We start from the raw sequence: 20,753 nt of genomic DNA, 5'->3' as shown, positions 1-20,753 counted from the left end.
ACTCATTTCTTGCGACGCAACCATACAATATTAGTATCGACGATTTAAGTTGCCTTGTTCAAGATCTTAGACGATAGGTCGCTTCGTAACGTCAAATCTTACTAATATTATAAAATGTTGAGATGAATGGATGGATGGATAGGTGGATGGATGGATGTTTGTTTGAAGGCATTTCCGGAACGTCTCAACGGATTTTGATCAAATTTGTCATAAATATAGAACATAGTCTGGAAGAACACATAAGCTACTTATTAAGATTTTTTCTAATTCCGCGCGGACGGAGTCGCGAGCCACAGCTAGTGAATTATGAAAGCGACAAATCACTTTGGGATATCCTTCAAATTTTTTATACTTTTATTTTATTTGTCGTAGTTTACACGTGCCAACACTGTCACAAGTTTTACTGTCATCAAGTTTAAAGCACTTTCAAGTTCATTAGTTAATTAACCATGAAACTTTTTAATGTTAATTTGTCTAAGGAAAAGCTCGTGTAAAGTTCGAATGGAGCTTTATGAAAGTTTACCTAATGATAGAGACGTGGCACTTTTTACTTAAGTCCTTTTAAAGAACATTAAAAAATGGAATATCCTCTATTCATCTGTTAATTTTTTTTTATTTAGCTATACGGTATTGACATAAAATCAAATTAGAATATGTTATTTATCAAAACTATTAAAATTAATTAATAATTTATGAAAACCGGAGGCCTAATTTTAGTCCTCTTTCCCTTCCCACCCTAATCCTATTAGGAAAGTATGGGAAGGGGAAGTGGATTTAGCGGAAGAGAGGACGCATAGGAAGGGAAATATATTCTTTCTGGACGTTCCCTTATCCGTTGATTAAAGGTAGGCAATGCATCTGCATTTGCGGATGTCTATGGGCAACGGTCGCCTCGCTATTTCGACGAATTCAGGTGACCGCTTGCTCGTTTGTCACCTTTTGTTTTAAAAAAAATATTCGAAATATTCTGTAAGATCTTTATAACGAATATTTGAACTATACTTTTTATGTTCTTGGTAACATAATAAAAATGTAAATTCATCCTTATTGCTAAAGCAATAAAATTGAAAATTCCGTTTCAAATTTTATTGATACTACAATTTATCAGAATAAGCACGATTAACAGAGATTTTCATGTTTCAGGGATTGTTTTTCTGTTAATTGTAACAAAAAAAATACTTATTTTATATTAATAAAAAAAAAATCTGTTTAAAGTTTACTCTGTATTATAATTCTTTCAGAAACATCAGAGTAAATAATTTTTATTTTTGAGAACAACGCCATCTATTTGTAAATTGAAGAACTACAACAATCAAGAGCTTCGTTAAAATCTTACTTCTCTCTATTATAAACTAGCTTTTACCCGCGACTCCGTCCGCGCGGAATAAAAAAAAAAAAAGAAAACGGGGTAAAAATTATCCTATGTCCTATTCCTGGTTCTAAGCTACCTGCTCACCAATTTTCAGTCAAATCGATTCAGCCGTTCTTGAGTTATAAATGGTGTAACTAACACAACTTTCTTTTATATATATAGATTTGAATGTCTATTAGATCAGGGTTCCCCAAACTATTTTGGACAAGTGACCCCGTTACAAAATAAACTGTAACCACAGTTCATCTTAAAAGTAGGTAATTTGGCCATGGGGACCCCCCATTAATTATTATTATTATTCATTCTGACTTAGGTCAACAGAAGACAGAGTGAGAATTAACAATACTAACTTTTGGAACCACTTTAGGAATTCCTGGTTTAGATGTATGGAAGTTTGAAGGTATCTCCAGAACGGTTCAACGGATCTTGATGGAATTTGGCACATATATAAAACTGTCTGGAAGAACACATAAACTACTTTTTATGTGTTTTTTAATATCTTAGTACTTTGATAAAAACTAAAATGATAAAATAATAAACTTCATAATACGGATACATATTACTTTTATTGCAAAAAAAATTCATTTCAATTTACATTTTTTTTCTATATAACATAAAACTAAAACATCTTAAAAAATATTATGTAATTACAGAGAACAAAAAAAAAATAATGCACTCAACTATATTTCTTAGAATTCGATAAAAAAAAACAGACAAAATGGTAGAAGTATTTTAAAGGTCCCATAAATTTATCGATATATTTATCGATAAACAAGTCACATCACTATTTTATTAATTCAAGTCTTTACTTAAAAAAACAAATAGTCAAAATCCAAAGATAAAAACATTAATATAGATTTATCTCAATTTCTGTTAACCTCTTGTATATTTATTAAAAAAAAAAAAACTATTCACTTTAATCCCACAAACACAATGCTGTTGTTAAAATACGTTCACTTTAATAAAAAAATATTGTAGCATTGAAAGTGTTAATCAAATAATTACAATAACTTTAATAATTATTATAACTTTTACAAAAGATGTTTAATAATTTTCCCATAATTCCATCTAAAAATTGACAAAATATTAATTTATACACAACTAGCTGTCGCTCGCGACTCCGTCCGCGCGCAGTTGAAAAAAAACGTGAGAGGTGTGTTGGGACACCCGGATGGAACGAAGTTCCTTTCGATTAATTAGTGAAGGAACCAATGTTTATTCTATGAATAAAAAACTTAAGTCTTCACAAGAAGTACATTTTATTTCTATGAATTTTCGTTATATATTGTCACGTCGTTGCCATGGTTACTATAGCAAAAAGTGTCGTGACAATTTTTCGTAATATTTTTTTCCGTCTAGCCCCCTTTCACAACGCGCGATAAGGAACTTCGTTCAAAAAAAACTAAATGGGGGGGGGGTATGAAAAATAGATGTTGTTGGATTCTCAGACCTACTGAATATGCTCACAAAATTTCATGAGAATCGGTCAAGCCGTTTCGGAGGAGTACGGGAACGAAAACTGTGACACGAAAATTTTATATATTAGATAGATTTCTTTGGAATCCGCCATTTTTACAAATCAATCGTCTTCTTTAAATCTTTTATTACTGGAAGAAAAATCATTATATAAATCATCACAAGATATTTTATCTCTATTTCTTTTCATAGTTCTTCTCTCTTTAGCACTATCTACACTCAATCTCCCGCTACAATCTGAATCACTGGACATTCCACTTGTAGCTAGTTTTATAATAAGTAAATCTTTCTCTATCTCTGTCAGCTCCTTTGGGTTAGAGCGTGATGTTTGTCGTTTGACAGGCTTCGGTCTAACAGTTGGAGAATATTCCACTTTACGCTTTTTATATGTACGTTTTGTTACGTCCTTTTTCTTCTTCGGTTGTTCGTTCTGAAATAGTAAATATTTTAGATTTTTTTTTTTATATTAACAATTAACATTATTATATCTATCTATATATATAGTCAGAAAGTCGTGTTAGTTACACTATTTATAACTCAAGAACGACTGAATCGATTTGACTGAAAATTGGTGAGCAGGTAGCTTAGAACCAGGAATAGGACATAGGATAATTTTTACCCCGTTTTCTATTTTTTATTCCGCGCGGACAGAGTCGCGGGTAAAAGCTAGTTATATAATAATAATTAATATTATTTTATTATTATTATTACAGTTGTATAAATAAAAATTAATGTACTTTTTCCATTGCGAAAATAATCATGATCACAGACAATACATTCATACAAAAAAAAAAAATCTTTCAATTCCTCTAAAAAAAAATCACAATAAGATTTTGAAGATAATTCCTTCAACAGTACAAAGTTACAAATTCTTTGGATAAATTGTAATTCAATATACATGTATTATTAGCTACTGTAAAACAGACGTAATTAAGTTGACACGTCGGGAATATGAGTGCTCTTTCTACCCATGTGCCAACTCGTTAAAAATAAACCAAAATATAGCCACTCAACATCAAAGGCTGATTTTAAGTAAACCTTATATAGATAGTTGACTTAAAATTACAACAAACATAACTTAAATAGAGCGTCGATGGCTCAGGGGTTAAGCACTTGACTTGCAATCTACAGGTCTAGAGTTCGAATCCCGCCATGTACCAATGTGTTTTCAATTTACATATGTACATTTATCCGACGTTCTTACAATGAAGGAAAACATCTGTGATGCTGCACATATCTGAGAAGAAATTCAATGATATATGTGAAGTCAACACGCACTGGGCTGTGGTTGACTATGACCTAGTCACACCTAACTTAGGGTAGGCTCTGAACTCCTCAGTGGGGATGTATAGTGCTCATGATGATAATAACTTAAACTGAAAAAAAACTTAAACTAACCTGTTTAGGTTTAGCTCCAATATAACCTGAACATCTTTTAGCTCCGCAAAGACACTGTTTCTTCTCAATTCCAGCGCATTGAAGATTATAGTTGAAAGTAACTTCACTATTCTGTGAAAAAAAAAAATTAATTACTAGCTGTCGCCTGCGACTCCGTCTGCTCGGGATTTAAAAAAAACATAATAAGTAGACTATGTGTTCTTCCAGACTATGTTCTACATCTGTGATAAATTTCATTAAAATCCATTGAGCCATTTTGCAGATATCTTCAAACATCCATCCATCCATCCATCCATACATACATACATCCAAACATTCGCATTTATAATATTAGTAAGATTTCTTCTCAGATGTTTTCCTTAAACGTAAGAACGTAATATAAATGTACATATGTAAATCGAAAATCGAAAAACACATTGGTACATGACGGGATTCGATCCCAGGACCTGCAGATTGCAAGTCAAGTGCTTAACCCCTGAGCCACCGACGCTTCTATATCATAATAAGTAGGCTATATGTTCTTCCAGACTATGTTCTACATTGAACTATTCCGGAGATACCTTCAAACATCCATCCATCCATACATTCGCATCTATATATATAAAAGAAAGTCGTGTTGTTATACCATTTATAACTCAAGAACGACTGAATCTATTTGACTGAAAATTGGTGGGCAGGTAGCTTAGAACCAGGAAACGGACATAGGATAATTTTTATCTTGAGTGCATTTTTTTATTGCGCGCGGACGGTGTCGCGGGTAAAAGCTAGTTTATAATATTAGTAAGATATAAATACATACAGCTGGTATATCTCTCATAGCAAACAGTCCCACTCTGACGTCACCCAGTACCGTCCACTTCTGTGTCTCACAGTTCGGCTCACAGCAGTGATTCATGAATCTGAAATAGAAAACAAACCTTAATATTGTTTTATTAATATTTAATAATAATAATAATAACTTATTATTGCCATAGAAATTTAAAAAAAAAATTAAAACACAGAATTTTTTTTTATATCAAAAGACATTCGCCAATGTAAATGTGTTGCCTACCTTTAATTAACAGAGAAGGGGACGCATAGAAAGAGAATATTTTCCTTTCCTATGCGTCCCCTCTTCAACCAAATCCAATTCCTCTTCCCATCCTTTCCTAATAAGAAAAGGGTAGAAAGGGAAAGAGGACTAAAATGTTCAGTAATGGCAAAAGGGAGGTTCACAGGAAATCACAATTCAATCAATATTACTATTTACAACACCAAATACCTAATTATATTTACTATTAAACAAATTTATATTTAAAAGATGACAAATAAGTGGTCTGAATTCGCTAAAATGGCGAAGCGGCCGCTGCTCTGACATCCGCAAGTTCAGATGCGTTGCCTACATTTAAGCGACGTAGTAAGAGACGCACAGAAAAGAGAATATATTCTCTTCCAATGCGTCTCCTCCTCCATTAAATCCTTGCCTTATAAAAAAAGGGTGGGAAGGGGAAGAGAAAATAATTTGTCCGATTTTTATCATACCTATGAAATAATATCACCATCTTGCAAAGTGCCTTAAGCATAATTGTGTGAGTGTGTTAAGTGGTACCTAATAAACTAAATCTACACCCTCAGTGGCTAATTAACAACTCTGAGTGCGATAGTAACACTTACCTAGCCAGATTCCCTTTAGGTCCAGCATCAATCATTCTCTCTTTATCTAGAGTTAGGAAATAATAGTTCTCATCTCGTATCTCATATTTCCTCTGCATTCTTCTCTTAAACTCTTCCTCGTCTATTAATTCTCCCACGTACTCTATTACGAATTGACCTAAAAACAATATATTTTTAATTATATATTTTTTAATATATTACAAGGTGACAAACGAGCAAGCAACCACATGAATTCGCCGAAATGGCGAAGCGACATGTCTCAATTATGTGTATGAAATCTCAATTCAATCAACAATACTATTTCCGACTCCAAAGACCTAATTATATTTACTATTTAACAAATTTATATTTATAAGACAAACAAGCGGTCTGAATTCGCTAAAATGGCGAAGCGGCCGCTGCTCTGACATTCGTTATTGCAGATGCGTTGTCTACCTTCAATCGACGAAGAAGATGCACAAAAAGAGAATATTTAACCTTCCTATGCATCTCCTCCATCAAATCCACATCCCCTTCCCATCCTTTCCTTACAAGAGAAGGGGTGGGAAGGCAAAGAGGAGTAAAATTAGGTCTCCGACACCACATTCATCAGACTATAGTTGGAATTACTTCTTGAAGCCTGTCTTCTGTAAGGTCGTGGTATTTCACTGAGCGAGGACAATTTAATCTAAATTTATATCTAGTTGAACTTTATCGTCTCAAAGGCATTCAAATGTGTTCTACTTTTTTGGTCATAATAACCGATACTATATTAAGTAGTTTCAATTTTAATAATTACCTGCTTTAATATCCTCCAAAGTCTTCAACCCCCACCCCCTCTGTGGGGTGCGGTATGGCACCAGTTTGGGGTAGAGGCGCTTCTCAAACGCTCTGTTATTACAACGCTCGCCCGCACGACAAGATGGACCACACTCTGTTAGCAGCATCCTGGGACATAACATCTTATTTTTGCAGGAAAACACGACAAGTGAAACTTAACTTAGTGAATTTTAAGTTATCTCACAGCAAAGATGAATGGTTGTCATGGTAACGGTAATTTTCAACCAATGTCGAAAGCTTTTGTTGTCATTTCGAGATATTCAATTGAAAGTTTTACGCAATATAAACAATAAAACATGGATGGGATGGGATGGGATGGGATGGGATGGATGGATGGATGGATGGATGGATGGATGGATGGATGGATGGATGGATGGATGGATGGATGGATGGATGGATGGATGGATGGATGGATGGATGGATGGATGGATGGATGAATGGATGGATGAAGGTATCTTCAGAAAGACTCAACGGATCTTGATGAAATTTGACACAGATTTAAGAGTCTGAAAGAATGTATAGACTAATAATTAAGTTTTTTTTTTAATTTCACGTGGACGGTGTCACGGGCGACAGTTAGTCAATACATAGTATAAAACAAAGTCGCTTTCGCTGTATGTCCGTATGTATGCTTAGATCTTTAAAACTACGCAACGGATTTTGACGCGGTTTTTTTAAATAGATAGAGTGATTCTTAACCTTTAACTATGGACGCGCGGTCTGACAGACCGCTCTCGTTTATGAAAATTGTATTTACCCTACTTCCCCTCACTCCTCGCTCTTGTGACGTTTAGTAGCTTCGACTTTAGTGGCGAAACGACTGTGAAGAAGAGAAGTTGCATCGCTGGCTGCAATTTGGCTGAGAAATTTTGTTTTAAATTTCGCCTGCGGTCTGTGAGACCGCGAGTCCACGTTTTCAATACAAACATTTATTGACTACGATTATATTTTTTATAGGATATAAGCAAAAAAAAATATCAAAAAACATAAAACCGAGTACTTCTGCGGCTAAACTAACTTCAAGGTCAACGTGGGACGGCCCAACAGATGTCAAAAAAAAAAAACGCATTGACGATCCTTCATTTGAAGATGAAATTAATCAAATGCTTTTCGAGTCAGATCAATCCGAAGATGAAAACAACGTTGCCGTTTGTTTAGTATTTGCTGTAGACATCAAACCTGAAATTATTCACTACTATAACTCCACTAAAGGAGGAGTAGACGAGACTGACAAGAAATGTTCTATATATAGCAGTAGCCGTAGAACAAGAAGGTGGCCTATGGTCATTTTCTATAGGATACTGGACTTGTGTGCAGTGAATGCTCACATTCTAAATGAAAGTGAATTCGAAAGAAGGAATTTTCTTAAGAAATTAGCCTCCTTGGTCGTACCACATATGCAAAGATGTGTAATCCATTTAAACCTTAAATTTGCCAAAGGAATTGCATATGACATTGAAGCGCGTTTTAGGAGCAGATCTGCCTATTGCGGAGCCCCCTACTTTAGAAATCGAGTGTTCGAAACGAAAGACCTACCGAATCTGTCCACCTAAACTAAAAAGGAAGACTAACTACACTTGTGTTGGCTGTAAAAAAGCTATATGCCTTCAGTGTTCTAAGCCTTTGTAAAATGACTGTCAAAAATTTTACTGATATTGGACCTTTGTCAGAATTTTTATGTTTCAAGTTTAGAAGTTGATTTTTTGTTTTTTATGTTTGGTATAGTATATACTTACAGATTAATGTGGTTTTTTTTTTCAAGAAGTTATTTTTTTTTAAGTTGTAGTCTTTAATTTGATCTAAGGCAATTTAAGACTGAAAAGTGCCCTAAATGTGATTTTACATCATTATTAAGAAAATAAATGAATATAAGCTAAATTACATATTATAATCTTTTAATTTGATAATCTTTAGGTACGTCAAAAATAAAAAAATTAAATAAAATGGCAGTTTTCTTAAAAATATTACTTGAAGTTATAGCGGTCCGTGAGACCTCGCGTCCATGGTAGTGTTACAATATTTTGATGTCCACAGTTAAAGGTTAAGGAAGGTTTGTATGTATAATAAATGCATAATATAGTAGAGAAACACTGATAAATTTAAAGGTTTCTAATGTGAACGCTGTGAACGTTGTGTATAAGGACATTCTGTAGTAGGTATATTTTGCATTGCACCCGTGCGAAGCCGGGGCGGATCGCTAGTTATCAATAAAATTGTATTGTATCTTTTTTAACATTATATGTGTTATTTAACTCACCTATTGAGACACTGTGAGTAAGGTCCACAAGGATCCTCTTCATCAGGATTGCACTCACACTGTGTCAGCGAGCTCTCCTCTAAATCTATCTTCTTCCCGCACAGAGATCCGCACGGCTTGTTCACCTTCAGCTTCACATAGTGTGGCGGGAGAAGAGAAGATGCGAAATCCGGAGGCTCTTCTTCATTTGGTGACACTTCTGGGTAATAATGAATTTTTTTTTATACCATAGGTTGACAACCAGCAAGATGACATCTGAATTCGCCGAAATAAAGAAACAAACATCCATATTCGACAGAGTAGGAGACGCACAGAAAAAGGATATTTCTCCAACATATCCGTCATTCTCTTCGTCAAATCCCCATCCCCTTCCCATCTTTTCTTATAAGAAAAAAGTTGGGAAGGGAAAGAGGACTAAAATTAGGTCTCCGGCACCACACTCATCACTGTACGCGGAATTACTTCCACTTCACGCTTGTCTTCTGTGTGGCCACTTCCCTTCTTTCTTTTTTTATACCGCACCTCATTTGCCAAAGTACAGTTGAGGACTTATTTACCTATTTAGGTGTCATTTGACACTGACAATGCAATTTTGGTAATAGAATTGTCACACCTACATATAATTGATAAATTTTAGACATTAATGTGACTATTATCCTACGATATTCAATCCTGAAGCAAATTTAATTCTTTGAATTTACAAGAACATTGTCATCCTTCGATTGTAATTCGAAAAAAACATAAAACAATGTTTTTGTACTATGAAAATAATAAGCTCCCACATCTAGATGTCATCTTCTCATCATCAGCACTATGCGTCTCCACTGAGGAGCTCGGAGTCTACCCTAAGGTATGACTAGGACATAGTCAACCACAGCCCAGTGCGTGTTGACTTCACACATATCATTGAATTTCATGTCAGATATGTGCAGCATCACAATGTTTTCCTTCATCGTAAGAACGTCAGATAAATACATATGTAAATTGAAAAACACATTGGTACATATCGGGATTCGAACTCTAGACCTGTAGATTACAAGTCAAGTGCTAAACCCCTGAGCTTAACGTTTGTTATTTGAGTAGAAAATTACTTACTCTTCAATATTTCGCAAGCTCTTTGTGCGTGTTCCATCGCCATATTGAATGCTGCATCAATCTTTGACTTCTGATTTGAAACTTTTCCCGTATCACCTGTAAATTATTTTTTGTCATATTATTAAATGTTAAGTCAATGATAATAACTTTAATCTTAGTCATACTAATATTATAAATGTTAATGTATGGATGGATGGATGTTTCTTTGAAGGTATCTCCGGAACTGTTCAACGGATCTTGATGAAATTTGGTACAGATGTAGAACATAGTCGTCTAGAATACATAGGCTACTTATTACGTTTTTTTTTATTTCCGCGGAGAGTTGCGGGCGACGGCTAGTTTAATAATAAATTTCAATAACTTAATATGTCTTAATCATCAAATTTCATCAAGATCCGTTGAGTTGTTCAGGACATACCTAGTAACAAATATCCATCCATCCATCCATCAATTCACACATCCATCTATCCATCTAAACATTTCTTACCTTCTTGGAAGGGAAATACTCGTCCTCTATTAACCCAGTAGTGATCATATTGACCAAAGAATCTGACAACAAACTCTCCGGGTGAATGTTTCACAGCTAAGATATTGGGAGGGATCTCTGACGGATGCAGGATTATTCCAGGCCACCATCTGTAATAGAAATTACACATTCATTAAAATACTTTGATTTAGTAGTTTATCATCATCAGCTCACTATACATCCCCACTGAGGGGCTCGGAGCCTACCCTAAGTTAGGTATGACTAGGTCATAGTCAACCACAGCCCAGTGCGGGTTGACTTCACACATATCATTGAATTTCTTCTAAGATATGTGCAGCATTACTATGTTTTCCTTCATTGTAAGAACGTCGGATAAATACATATGTAAATTGAAAACATATTGGTACATGGCGGGATTCGAATCCACGACCTGCAGATTGCAAGTCAGGTGCTTAACTCATGAGCCACCGACGATCTCTACAGTAGTTTGGATACAATAAAAGAATAAATAAATAATGAAAGATATTGGTGTCAGAAACCCAAAATAATGCCATAAAAATTATTTTTGTATGGGAATGTAATTAGTCGGAGATCTATTCTTTTAGGTTAAGACGAAGTTTACTTGTATTTAAAAAAATTTAGGATAAAGCCATCAGAACTATTTTTTTAGTTTCTTTCAACGAATATACTCTTTGTTCAAAAACATCACAAATGTCAAAGAGTATGTCCTCTTACCCGGAACATAGAGTATATCTTACCAAACAAATTTCAACTTTCTAGTGTTGCTACATTCTTTTTGTATTGCCAGCGTTATCTAAAAAACCTTATTCATTTAATAATATAATACTAGCTTTTACCCGCGACTCCGTCAGCGCGGAATAAAAAAAATGCACACAAGATAAAAAAGTTCCTATGTCCGTCTCCTAGTTCTAAGTTAGCTCCCCAACAATTTTCAGCTAAATCAGTTCGACCGATCTTGAGTGAGTAAAATAGTGTAACTAACACGACTTTCTTTTATATATATATAGATAACAGAATACTCACCTATAATGTCCTAATTTGACCCAAACCATTTCTCCATACAAAGGTAAGCATCCCGTCTCACAATCCTCACACATATATCCACCTAGAAAATATACAAAATGTCTGAAAACATATACAGGAGAAATCACATGAGATAAAACGACATATTGATTGTCATAACAAAATAATAGTATAACTAGTTGTCCACCGCGACTCCGTCCGCGCGGAATTAAAAACAAAACATAATAAGTAGCCTATGTGTTCTTCTAGACTATGTTCTACATATGTGTCAAATTTCATCAAGATACGTTAAGCCGTTCTTGAGATACCTTCTAACAAACATCCATCCATCCATACATCTAAACATTCACATTTAAAATATTAGTAAGATTTTAATTTCAGTAAAAAAATGTTAGAATTTATTATTTTAATGTAACTTTTTAAGATAATTATGGATTAAAATCCGTTAACACACACAAAGGGGATGAACAAAGCAGATTCTTATCTTACTAATACAGATGTGAAAGTTTAGATGGATGGATGTTTGTTTGAAGGTATCTCCGGAACAGTTCAAAGTATCTTGATGAAATTTGACAGTACAGTTTTTTTTTTGTAATTTTTCGCATATGTAGTCGCGTGTGACAGCTAGTCTAAACCTTATTTCAATGATTTAAAGCTCAATTTTATTTGAGAAAAAATCTACTCTGGTCTCCGGCCCAGTCTGTGTTAAGGGAGTCTTACCTTCAGGTGGTTTGATATTAAGGCACTCAGCGTGGAATGAAGTGGGACAATACTCGCAGCAGATGAGAGAACCACCCAATGCACAGATGAAACACCAACCAGTGTTCACATGACAAGGCACTTTGCCCGGCCTATAATATAAATAATTTTTATTTTACTATAGTCCGGTCGCGGAGCAGGAAGAATTTCGTACAATGACCTCTTTGCCTACTGACAGAGGTTACAAACGTTTTTGTATTTAGTGCTGTTTACATGAATCATTTGAAGGAGAAAGAAAAATTACCAACTTATAAAATATAGTTATTATTATTATATAAATCATTTATTTAGATTTAATAAAACAAGTAATAAAAATCTAGACAAGCATCTAATAATAAAAAATCAAAAATCAGAATCCGATTCCTCTGTTTCGGAGTAACTGTTACTTTGCTCTATTGTTCAATTTCGAGAAGTGAAGAATTCATTTGCATAATATTTTAAAACCAAAAAGTAACGATCGGAAAGCCGGCAATAAAATAGATGATGTTGCCTGCACTTTCGTCTTTCAAATATTCGTTTCGATTGTTCATTTCGAACTATCCAATAATAAAAATTCCTTTTCGGTAATCCTTCTAACGGAGCCCATAAAAATTTTATTATGCAAACAAACTAAAGGTTTACAATCCCTGAGGACGGCGGCCTTTGTTTCTGTGCGAGCGAGACTCATTGTATTTACGCGGGAGTGACAGAGACAGGTAATGCGAGTTCAATGTACGAAATTCTTCGTGCTCCGCGACCGGACTATATATACTAATGGTCGCCCATTGGTCGAAATTCGACCATAATTAATGTTTTTTTTGACATTATAAAGTAGAAAATGAGTGTGCGGCTACTTGAATTCGCTCAAATAGCGAAAGGGGAAATGGAATCGACAGAGGAGAGGACGCACAGAAAGAGGCGCATCTTCTCTACCAAATCCACTTCCCCTTCCCATCAATTTCCTTTTAAGACAAAGGTGGGAAAGGAATGTGGACTAAAATTAGACCTCCGGCACCACATTAAGTTTTTTGTTTAGAGCAATTTCCTTAAAAAGAGTACTAAGTTTTTAATTCACATATAAATATAATTTGATGGATATTAAACTAAAGTTTAACTTTGAGCATTTTTTTAGGAAACAATAAATTTTTAGACTCACCTGTGCTCGTAATGTCTTGGACAAATCACATGTGACGCTGACAATATCTGAGAACCAGCGGGAAGACATTTAGTGAAGGAATGATAGGTCGCTGGACATCTCACACACCGAGCTAGTTTATCACCACTGAATCTAGTCTTACAACCTCTAGGGTCATCACTGACACACGTATGACACACATGTCGCGGACAAACGACAGGCTCGAAAAATCCTTTAATATTTTTATTATTTCTAAGAACTTCACCAGAGTGATATTGTGTTTGAGGCCAATGTTCCAAACACTCTAAATGATAATATCTATTACAATGAGCCAATTGACACCTCTGTCTAAATTCTATGCCATCTTTTGGTGAAGTGGCAGATCTACATACAAAACAAATAGGTTTGTCATATCGTACACAATTATGGCATTTGAAATCAGAATAATCTGTATCGGAAATCTGATTTTTCTTTGGTAGTTTGATATCGATTATTTTACATTTACCCACTTCTGTATCGCTCCAATCGAGTTCTTGTTCGCTCGAATCTAAGTCATACTCGTTTTGTGTGTTAATTATTTCTTTCATTTTATCACTCAATTGAGCTTCGAAGTTATTCGCGTCTACGATTATATGAGATTCGACTTCGTCTATTGATAAATTTTCTTCAGATGCATTCAATTCTTGAGATTTCTCATCACTCTGACTGTCACCATCTAAGCCGTTTGAATCATCTAAACCTTTCTGTTTTCTACCTCTATTTCTCTTCTTCTTCTTTCTTCCTCTAGTAGGTAATTGTTTATCAATAACTTCTGTCTCTTTTTTAGTACATTCAACATGGAACACATAATGACAACCCTTACATTTAATTAGATTACCAGTTTTCTCACAAATCTCACAAACTTTTTCTCTCAAAAGGCCTTTAAATAAATTCGGCTTTGGTTCAGTGAGTTGTCTGAAATATTCTTCGACTTGATCAAAATCATCGTCACTTAAAAAGTTTGCGTCATTACGAGATTCCTCTATACTTCCGTTTGGAATATTAATTTGTGTCTCATTTGAATTTTCATTATTTTTCTCTTTAAATTGTCTGTTTGATTTATTTTTGAAAATTTCAAATAATTGTACTTCATCTTCCATATCTAAATCTGAATTGTCATTGTAATCTTCGTTGTAATATGGTCTAGCAATTCTTCGTTTAGATTTTGATTTAGGTATAAAATCCTCATCGTCATTAATTTCCTTGTCTACTTTTATTTTATTTTTCACTCTTTTTGGTTGTGTTGTTTCTTTTTTTAGACCTTTAACTAAATTAGCTTGTTCCATTTCGTCTGTACGTTTACTTTCAGATTTTGAACTTTCCTCATATAGCCAAGTTTTGTACAAGTAACGTGTTATTTCATCTTGTGTTAGTTCAGGATGTTCGTCAATTAATGCGTCCTGTCGAAATTCTAAATACTTTAAAAATTCAGGATCTTCGAATTCATTTTTAGATGGTTTATTTGATTTCTCTTCAACAGTTCTGTCTAATGTTATTTTCAATGATTTATTATCGTCGATAACCTCTTTGACTTTCCAATTCGTCTTCTGTGACTCTTCTATATTTGTCTCATTCTTATCAAGGTCTGATTTAAGATTTTTGGAACTTAATTCTTCTGTATTTTCAGATGTTACTGATTCTACATCTGAATTTAAACTTTTGGCTGATTGATTATCAGAGTTACGTTTTTCTTTAGTAACAACTTCTGTGGAATTCATTTCGTCATTAAAAACGCTAGTCTGTTTTTGATCTGGATTATCGTCCATATCTGTCTCTTCGATAATATTCTTATGTAATTCACCAATTTCTTTATTTTCCAGCATTTTGTTTACTTTATCAATGAAATTGTTTGTGTTATCGAGATTATTAATATCACTATTCTCTCTAATAACTTCGGGTAATGTTTTAGAGTTTGGCAATTTCTCCTCAGTCAATGTCGAATCACTATCATTTATGTTTGAAGAAATTTCTTTATCATTAAAAATTTGTATTAGATTATACTCTACATCATTTTCATCTGGAATTGAACTTGAGTAACCACTCGAGAAAGAATTAGGGACTTCATTATCGTTAGAATTAATTAATTTTACATTAGCATTATTCAATTTTTCATGATTGTCTTCTAAAATTTGATTTTCTCTCTGTTGGTCATCTTTTAAAGATCTACTATCAATTGATTCCTCACTCTCTTCTGATTCTGATTTTTGGTTCTCTAATGTCTGGTTATTCTCTATATCTTTTATTTTATTTAGTTTCTGTGATTTATTCAATTCTATTGACTCACAAACATTTGTAATTGAATTTTTTACATTTAAAACTTGGTTTTCACAAATCACTTTCATTTCTATGTCATTGGACTCGTCTAAATTCTTGTCCAATATATTTTTTGATATTTGATTGTTTGACTCAATGAAATCTACATGATTTTCACTATTATCTGGCAAATTTATAATTTCTTCATCCATTTCTATATCATTGGTCTCAGATAAATTCTTGTCTGGCACATTTTTTGATCTATTATTATATGATTCAGTAATATCTTCATGATTTTTATAATTCTCTGGGTTATCTATATTTTCTGTGCCCAGTTCTACATCGCTAGATTCACATACTCTTTTGTTTGACAAATCATTGTCTGATTTAATCAAATCTACGTAATTTTCTATAGGTTTCTCGTGTATTTCTGTGTCATTAGAATCCATAAAATCAAACAAATTCTTGTTTGATACACTCTTTGATTTCCCATGGTCTAATTCTTTTACTTCAACATGATTTTTCTTAATATCTACATTTTTGTTAATTTGTGTATTTTGTAAATTAGTCACACCAACAATATTTCTCTCATCTCGATCAGAATTCGACTTTGAATCCACAATTTCATTAACACTATGTTCAATATCTACAGTTTGAACTTTCTTTTCTAAAACAGAATTATCTAAGATGTCTTTATTTTGCTCTAGATATATAACATCTTCAAATTCATTACTAACTTCATCTATACTATTAGGCAGTGTTTCAGAATTTGCTCTAGCTAATTCTTTATCATTTAAATCTATTTGCATTAGCTCAGTATCATTTAGTCTAGTTGGAGTTGAATCCTTTTTCATTGCAATTAATTGATTTTGTACTAAACTATCTTTATATTGATTATTTGTCGACTCATTAACCATTTCTTCTTGTGATTCATTCAATGTGATTCCTTGGGGATGTTCATTTAATTCTTTTAATGTCATATCAACTTTATCATTGTTAATAGGTTTAGTGAATTCTTCATAATTTTTCTTACTATAATCGTGTTCATTTTGATGTGATAACAGTTTAACCTCGATTATATCATGAGATTCTTTTCTAGATCGTCTAAGACTGAGGGATCGTCTTGACCAATTTTCATTGGATTTAAATTTTGCATTGTTCGATTTACATTCTTTATCAGTTTTATTTTGTGATTTATAAAAAGATTTCTCAGGTGTTTTTGATTTAGCTTTTTGCAACCACCTGTCCATGTGAGATTGTTTTTGAATTTTAGTTATACCAGTTTTTGCAGCCATGTTATCTAAACAAGCTGTAACAACTTCTGATACATCTAAAGATTTATTTCTCGTTTTGTTTTTAGAACGTTCATTATCATTATTTTTTGTGTCATCTTCAGAAAACAATGTGTCATATAAGCTCTCACTTAATGAAACATCACTATTTGTTCTAGTTACTCTCTTTTCTATTTTAGCAACAACTTTATTATTTCCTAGCATATCACGTAATAAATCTATTCTTAGCCTTTTAGGTTCACGAAGTAAAGTTTCTGCTTCTTCCACTGATATAGCCCATTGGGGTTGTTTCTTTTCTGATATAAAGAAGGCTGCATATAATCTAGGATCTCGTTTCTTTTCCTGTAAATCAAGTGTTTAAGAAATTAATAGTTGGTACATATTTAATTCCTTATGTAATTTGATTGAGGTTCAGAGGTTAAGCAATTGACCTGTATACCGCAGGTTCTGGGTTCGAATCCTGCCATATAGCAATTTGTTTTGATTTACATATGTACATAATACAGTGAAGGAAAACATCGAGATACAAGATGCACATATCTGCAAAGAAATTCAAAAATATGTGTGAAGCACTAGGCCAGCGAGGTTGACTCTCAGAGAGCCCTCAGAGAGGATGTATAGTGGGCTGATGATAAAAAAAATTATAAAAGCACTTTCACCTCTGCTGAAAATTTTTCTCTAGTTGTTTCAAACTCTAGTTGTCCGAGAAACTTTCGTAACATGCTTTGCATTATCCATCCACGTCGACCATTGTCACCCAAAAATGTTACATGTATGATTTCGCGTTCCGAACGACCCAATACTATAAAAGAAATAACCAATATTAGTTTTTTTACTTTAATTTAAAATCTAAATTATCAATTAGGTATCTCACTAGTGCAGTGTCACTTATTTTTTTTAATAACCACTAGATACTGTGAAGGAAAACATTGTGATCCAACCTATACATATCTGTGAAGAAATTCAAAGATATGTGTGAAGTCAACCCGCACTGGGCCAGCATTTTTAACAAAGATCATATCACCTCTAACTTGGATAAGCTGAGATAAAGAAATATATTTAATTTTAAAATTAGTAAATCTAATAAAGATGTAAAAGTATATCATAAAAATATTACATAACTAGCTATCGCCCGCAAATCTGTATTAAACAAAACCTTAATTAGAAACCTATGTGTTCTTTCAGACTATGTTCTATATCTATGCCATTCCTACAGATCCGTTAAGCCTTTCTGGAGATACTTTCAAACAAACATCCATCCTTCAATCCAAACATTCACATTTATAATACTAGTAAGATTTAAAGACCATGTTTCTGTTGTGACTATAAACAGAAGATAATGATTTTAATTTATCATTACATACTTATTTAATTTCAACAATCCGCATATCAAATGTTTATTTAATATCATTTTAGTACCATAAAATGATACATCGAATCTTATTAATTACTGTTGGTTTCCACTGGCAAACATTTGTACAAAAACATATTTTTAACTATATGTTTTTAACAGATGTTTCTGCAGTGGAAACTAACATAATATATACATAATTGAATATTACCTGCAATATTACGTATTTTTGAAATGTGTATTATATTGTGTAGGTTTCAAAATTAAAATAATATAAAATTATAATTATTATATATAATACTAGCTGTCATCCATTACTTCATCTATGTGGAATTAAAAAAAACTTAGTAGTCTATGTGTCCTTACAGGTTATATTCTACATCTAAGCCAAATTTCAGCAAGATCCATGCAGCCGTTCTGTAGATCCAGACCTTCTAACACACATCCATACATCCGAACATTCTCATTTATAATATTAATAAGATATAAAACTTACAATCCCGTAGATGTCTTGACTCGCAAGCAGCTTGTAGAAAAATAACAAATAAATAAAACAGACATTACTATTGTAGCTTTTAACTTCTACACAGTAATTGTGAAGTAACTGTAGAGTCTTAGACTATTTAGTCTTAATATTGAAAATTATGAAGGGTCCCAAATGATCTAATTTAACACAATGTTGACCGGCAACTGTACTGAATATGTTATTGTTAATAATAATAACTCATCATTTTTTTAATTTTTTCAAATTATTAAATATTTTTACAACAAAAGATTTGGTGGGTCTTATAAGAGAGAGAAACAGCTTGTACTGACTAACAATTGCACTGTATGGTCTCAAACAGAGATGCGAAAAAAAGTTTAAAGTCAGCAACACTCGGCCATAAAACATACGAGTTAACTTGTGATCACTAATGTGTTAATTAACTTTATATTTACTTACATTTCTTCTTTACAAATGTTCCGCTGGCAGGATCTCTAGTGACAATACAAGGCCAGAATGGATATGTGCCCATTCTAGCCCACGCTAAGTCTCCAACTTGATATTCACATTTTGCTTCCATGTCAAAAATTTCACTCTTAGATAAAGTTATTTTACTATCTATTATTTCTTTTTTCTTCTTCTTATTGCCATCGAAATCCAATGTTTTTACCACTGATGATGTATCAAGGTGCTTTGTACCTAAGCTATATTTCTCGGAAGACCTTTCTAAGACATTACCCATATGAGTGGATGGGTTATTTACGTTTACAGGTGAAAAGAGTGTTTTTATTAATGTTATTGTCTCTTCTTTGTCTTTTTCCTTACTTTGAATCAGGTCCTGTCTTATGTAAACTTTAGGAAACTTTTTAGCAGGTGATATAATTTTTTTTTCGTCGGATCCAAAACGACTTAATGATATATTTTCATTATATATATTCTCAATTTGAGTTTCAAGTTTATTTTCTATTTGCTTAGAATTTTCCAAGCTCAACGGTGAATTTGATGCATGCATTTTATATACAGGTGACTGCATTCGAACTGGAGATCTGTCAATCTTCGGTGATTTTATAACTTTTGTGACTGATCTTTCAGAATCACTGGAATCTATCTCCGATTTAAGCCTGCGAGCTCTCCCATAACGGCTAGTGCTACTACTATCCCAATTGGTTACAGGAGATGTCACTCTTGCAGTTAAACTTGTTTCCAATTCCCTCTCAACAAGAGATTTCTTTTTAGATTTAATTTTGATAGAACTTGTACTGTCAACAAATTTTATATCCTCTGCACTCAAATTATCCTCAGATTCGTCCATTACGACCCGTTATAAATCATTTACAATGTAAATTAGGACACTGACGTAATTTCATTCGACAATATCGGCGATAAAACTTTCGATGTAATTTTTTACATGCAAATAAATGTCGACAAGGGAATAGTAAAAATAAAGTCAATGTAGGCGAATTAAATTGAGTACTATAAAATTTTTGTACAACCATCCGCTGAAACAAAAGAAACGAAATGAAGTTGTGTTCAGTGTCAGCTAGGTTATTGAATTATTCATAAAAAATGAATCGTTTTAATATAGTTTATAGACTTTTTATGACAAATAATTTTAGATAGGTAAGTTACCATGACGTTGTGCTATTTCAATGTCCTCCGAGCATAATGGTTGCACACCAACCAAACGGGTGAGCAAAAGCAATTTAGTACTAAGTCTCAAATCGGAAACTTAATTTTCATTTTAATAAATTTGTTAGAAAGCATATAAACATTAAAGTAACAATTTCAAGTCGCTTACTACACACGGGATCCTAAACAATTCACAAAAACTCCAACGTTAAATTATCATTTGAGCAAAGT

General features: G+C 33.2%; 1 protein-coding gene across 1 annotated transcript; it reads right to left on the bottom strand.

Annotated features, from left to right (window-relative positions):
* Window positions 1–2,940: 2,940 nt before the first annotated feature.
* On the bottom strand, window positions 2,941–20,281 carry LOC123722367. The gene is made up of 14 exons (XM_045683916.1): window positions 19,353–20,281; window positions 17,718–17,860; window positions 16,341–17,400; window positions 13,496–16,298; window positions 12,322–12,452; window positions 11,602–11,683; window positions 10,558–10,706; window positions 10,071–10,166; window positions 8,976–9,174; window positions 6,678–6,826; window positions 5,900–6,056; window positions 5,046–5,145; window positions 4,247–4,357; window positions 2,941–3,278 (listed from the first exon to the last, which is right to left on the bottom strand). Exons 1-14 carry the CDS (start codon window positions 20,203–20,205, stop codon window positions 2,952–2,954), a joined length of 6,360 nt encoding a protein of 2,119 aa, XP_045539872.1. The 5' UTR covers window positions 20,206–20,281; the 3' UTR covers window positions 2,941–2,951.
* Window positions 20,282–20,753: the final 472 nt, after the last annotated feature.

Source organism: Papilio machaon, chromosome 24, assembly GCF_912999745.1.
Source record: "Papilio machaon chromosome 24, ilPapMach1.1, whole genome shotgun sequence".
Taxonomy (NCBI): domain Eukaryota; kingdom Metazoa; phylum Arthropoda; class Insecta; order Lepidoptera; family Papilionidae; genus Papilio; species Papilio machaon.
Note: the sequence above shows the minus strand (reverse complement) of the source record. Positions and strands in the feature narration are given on the sequence as shown.

Bases quoted from the DNA above. Each gene is read 5' to 3' on its own strand.
- LOC123722367 (XM_045683916.1), bottom strand. From the start codon at position 20,205: ATGGACGAATCTGAGGATAATTTGAGTGCAGAGGATATAAAATTTGTT. The intron at 12,453-13,495 runs GTGAGTCTAAAA...TTTATATTATAG, and splicing joins CCAAGACATTACGAGCACAG to GCCGGGCAAAGTGCCTTGTC. The intron at 11,684-12,321 runs GTAAGACTCCCT...TATATTTTCTAG, and splicing joins TAATATCAAACCACCTGAAG to GTGGATATATGTGTGAGGAT.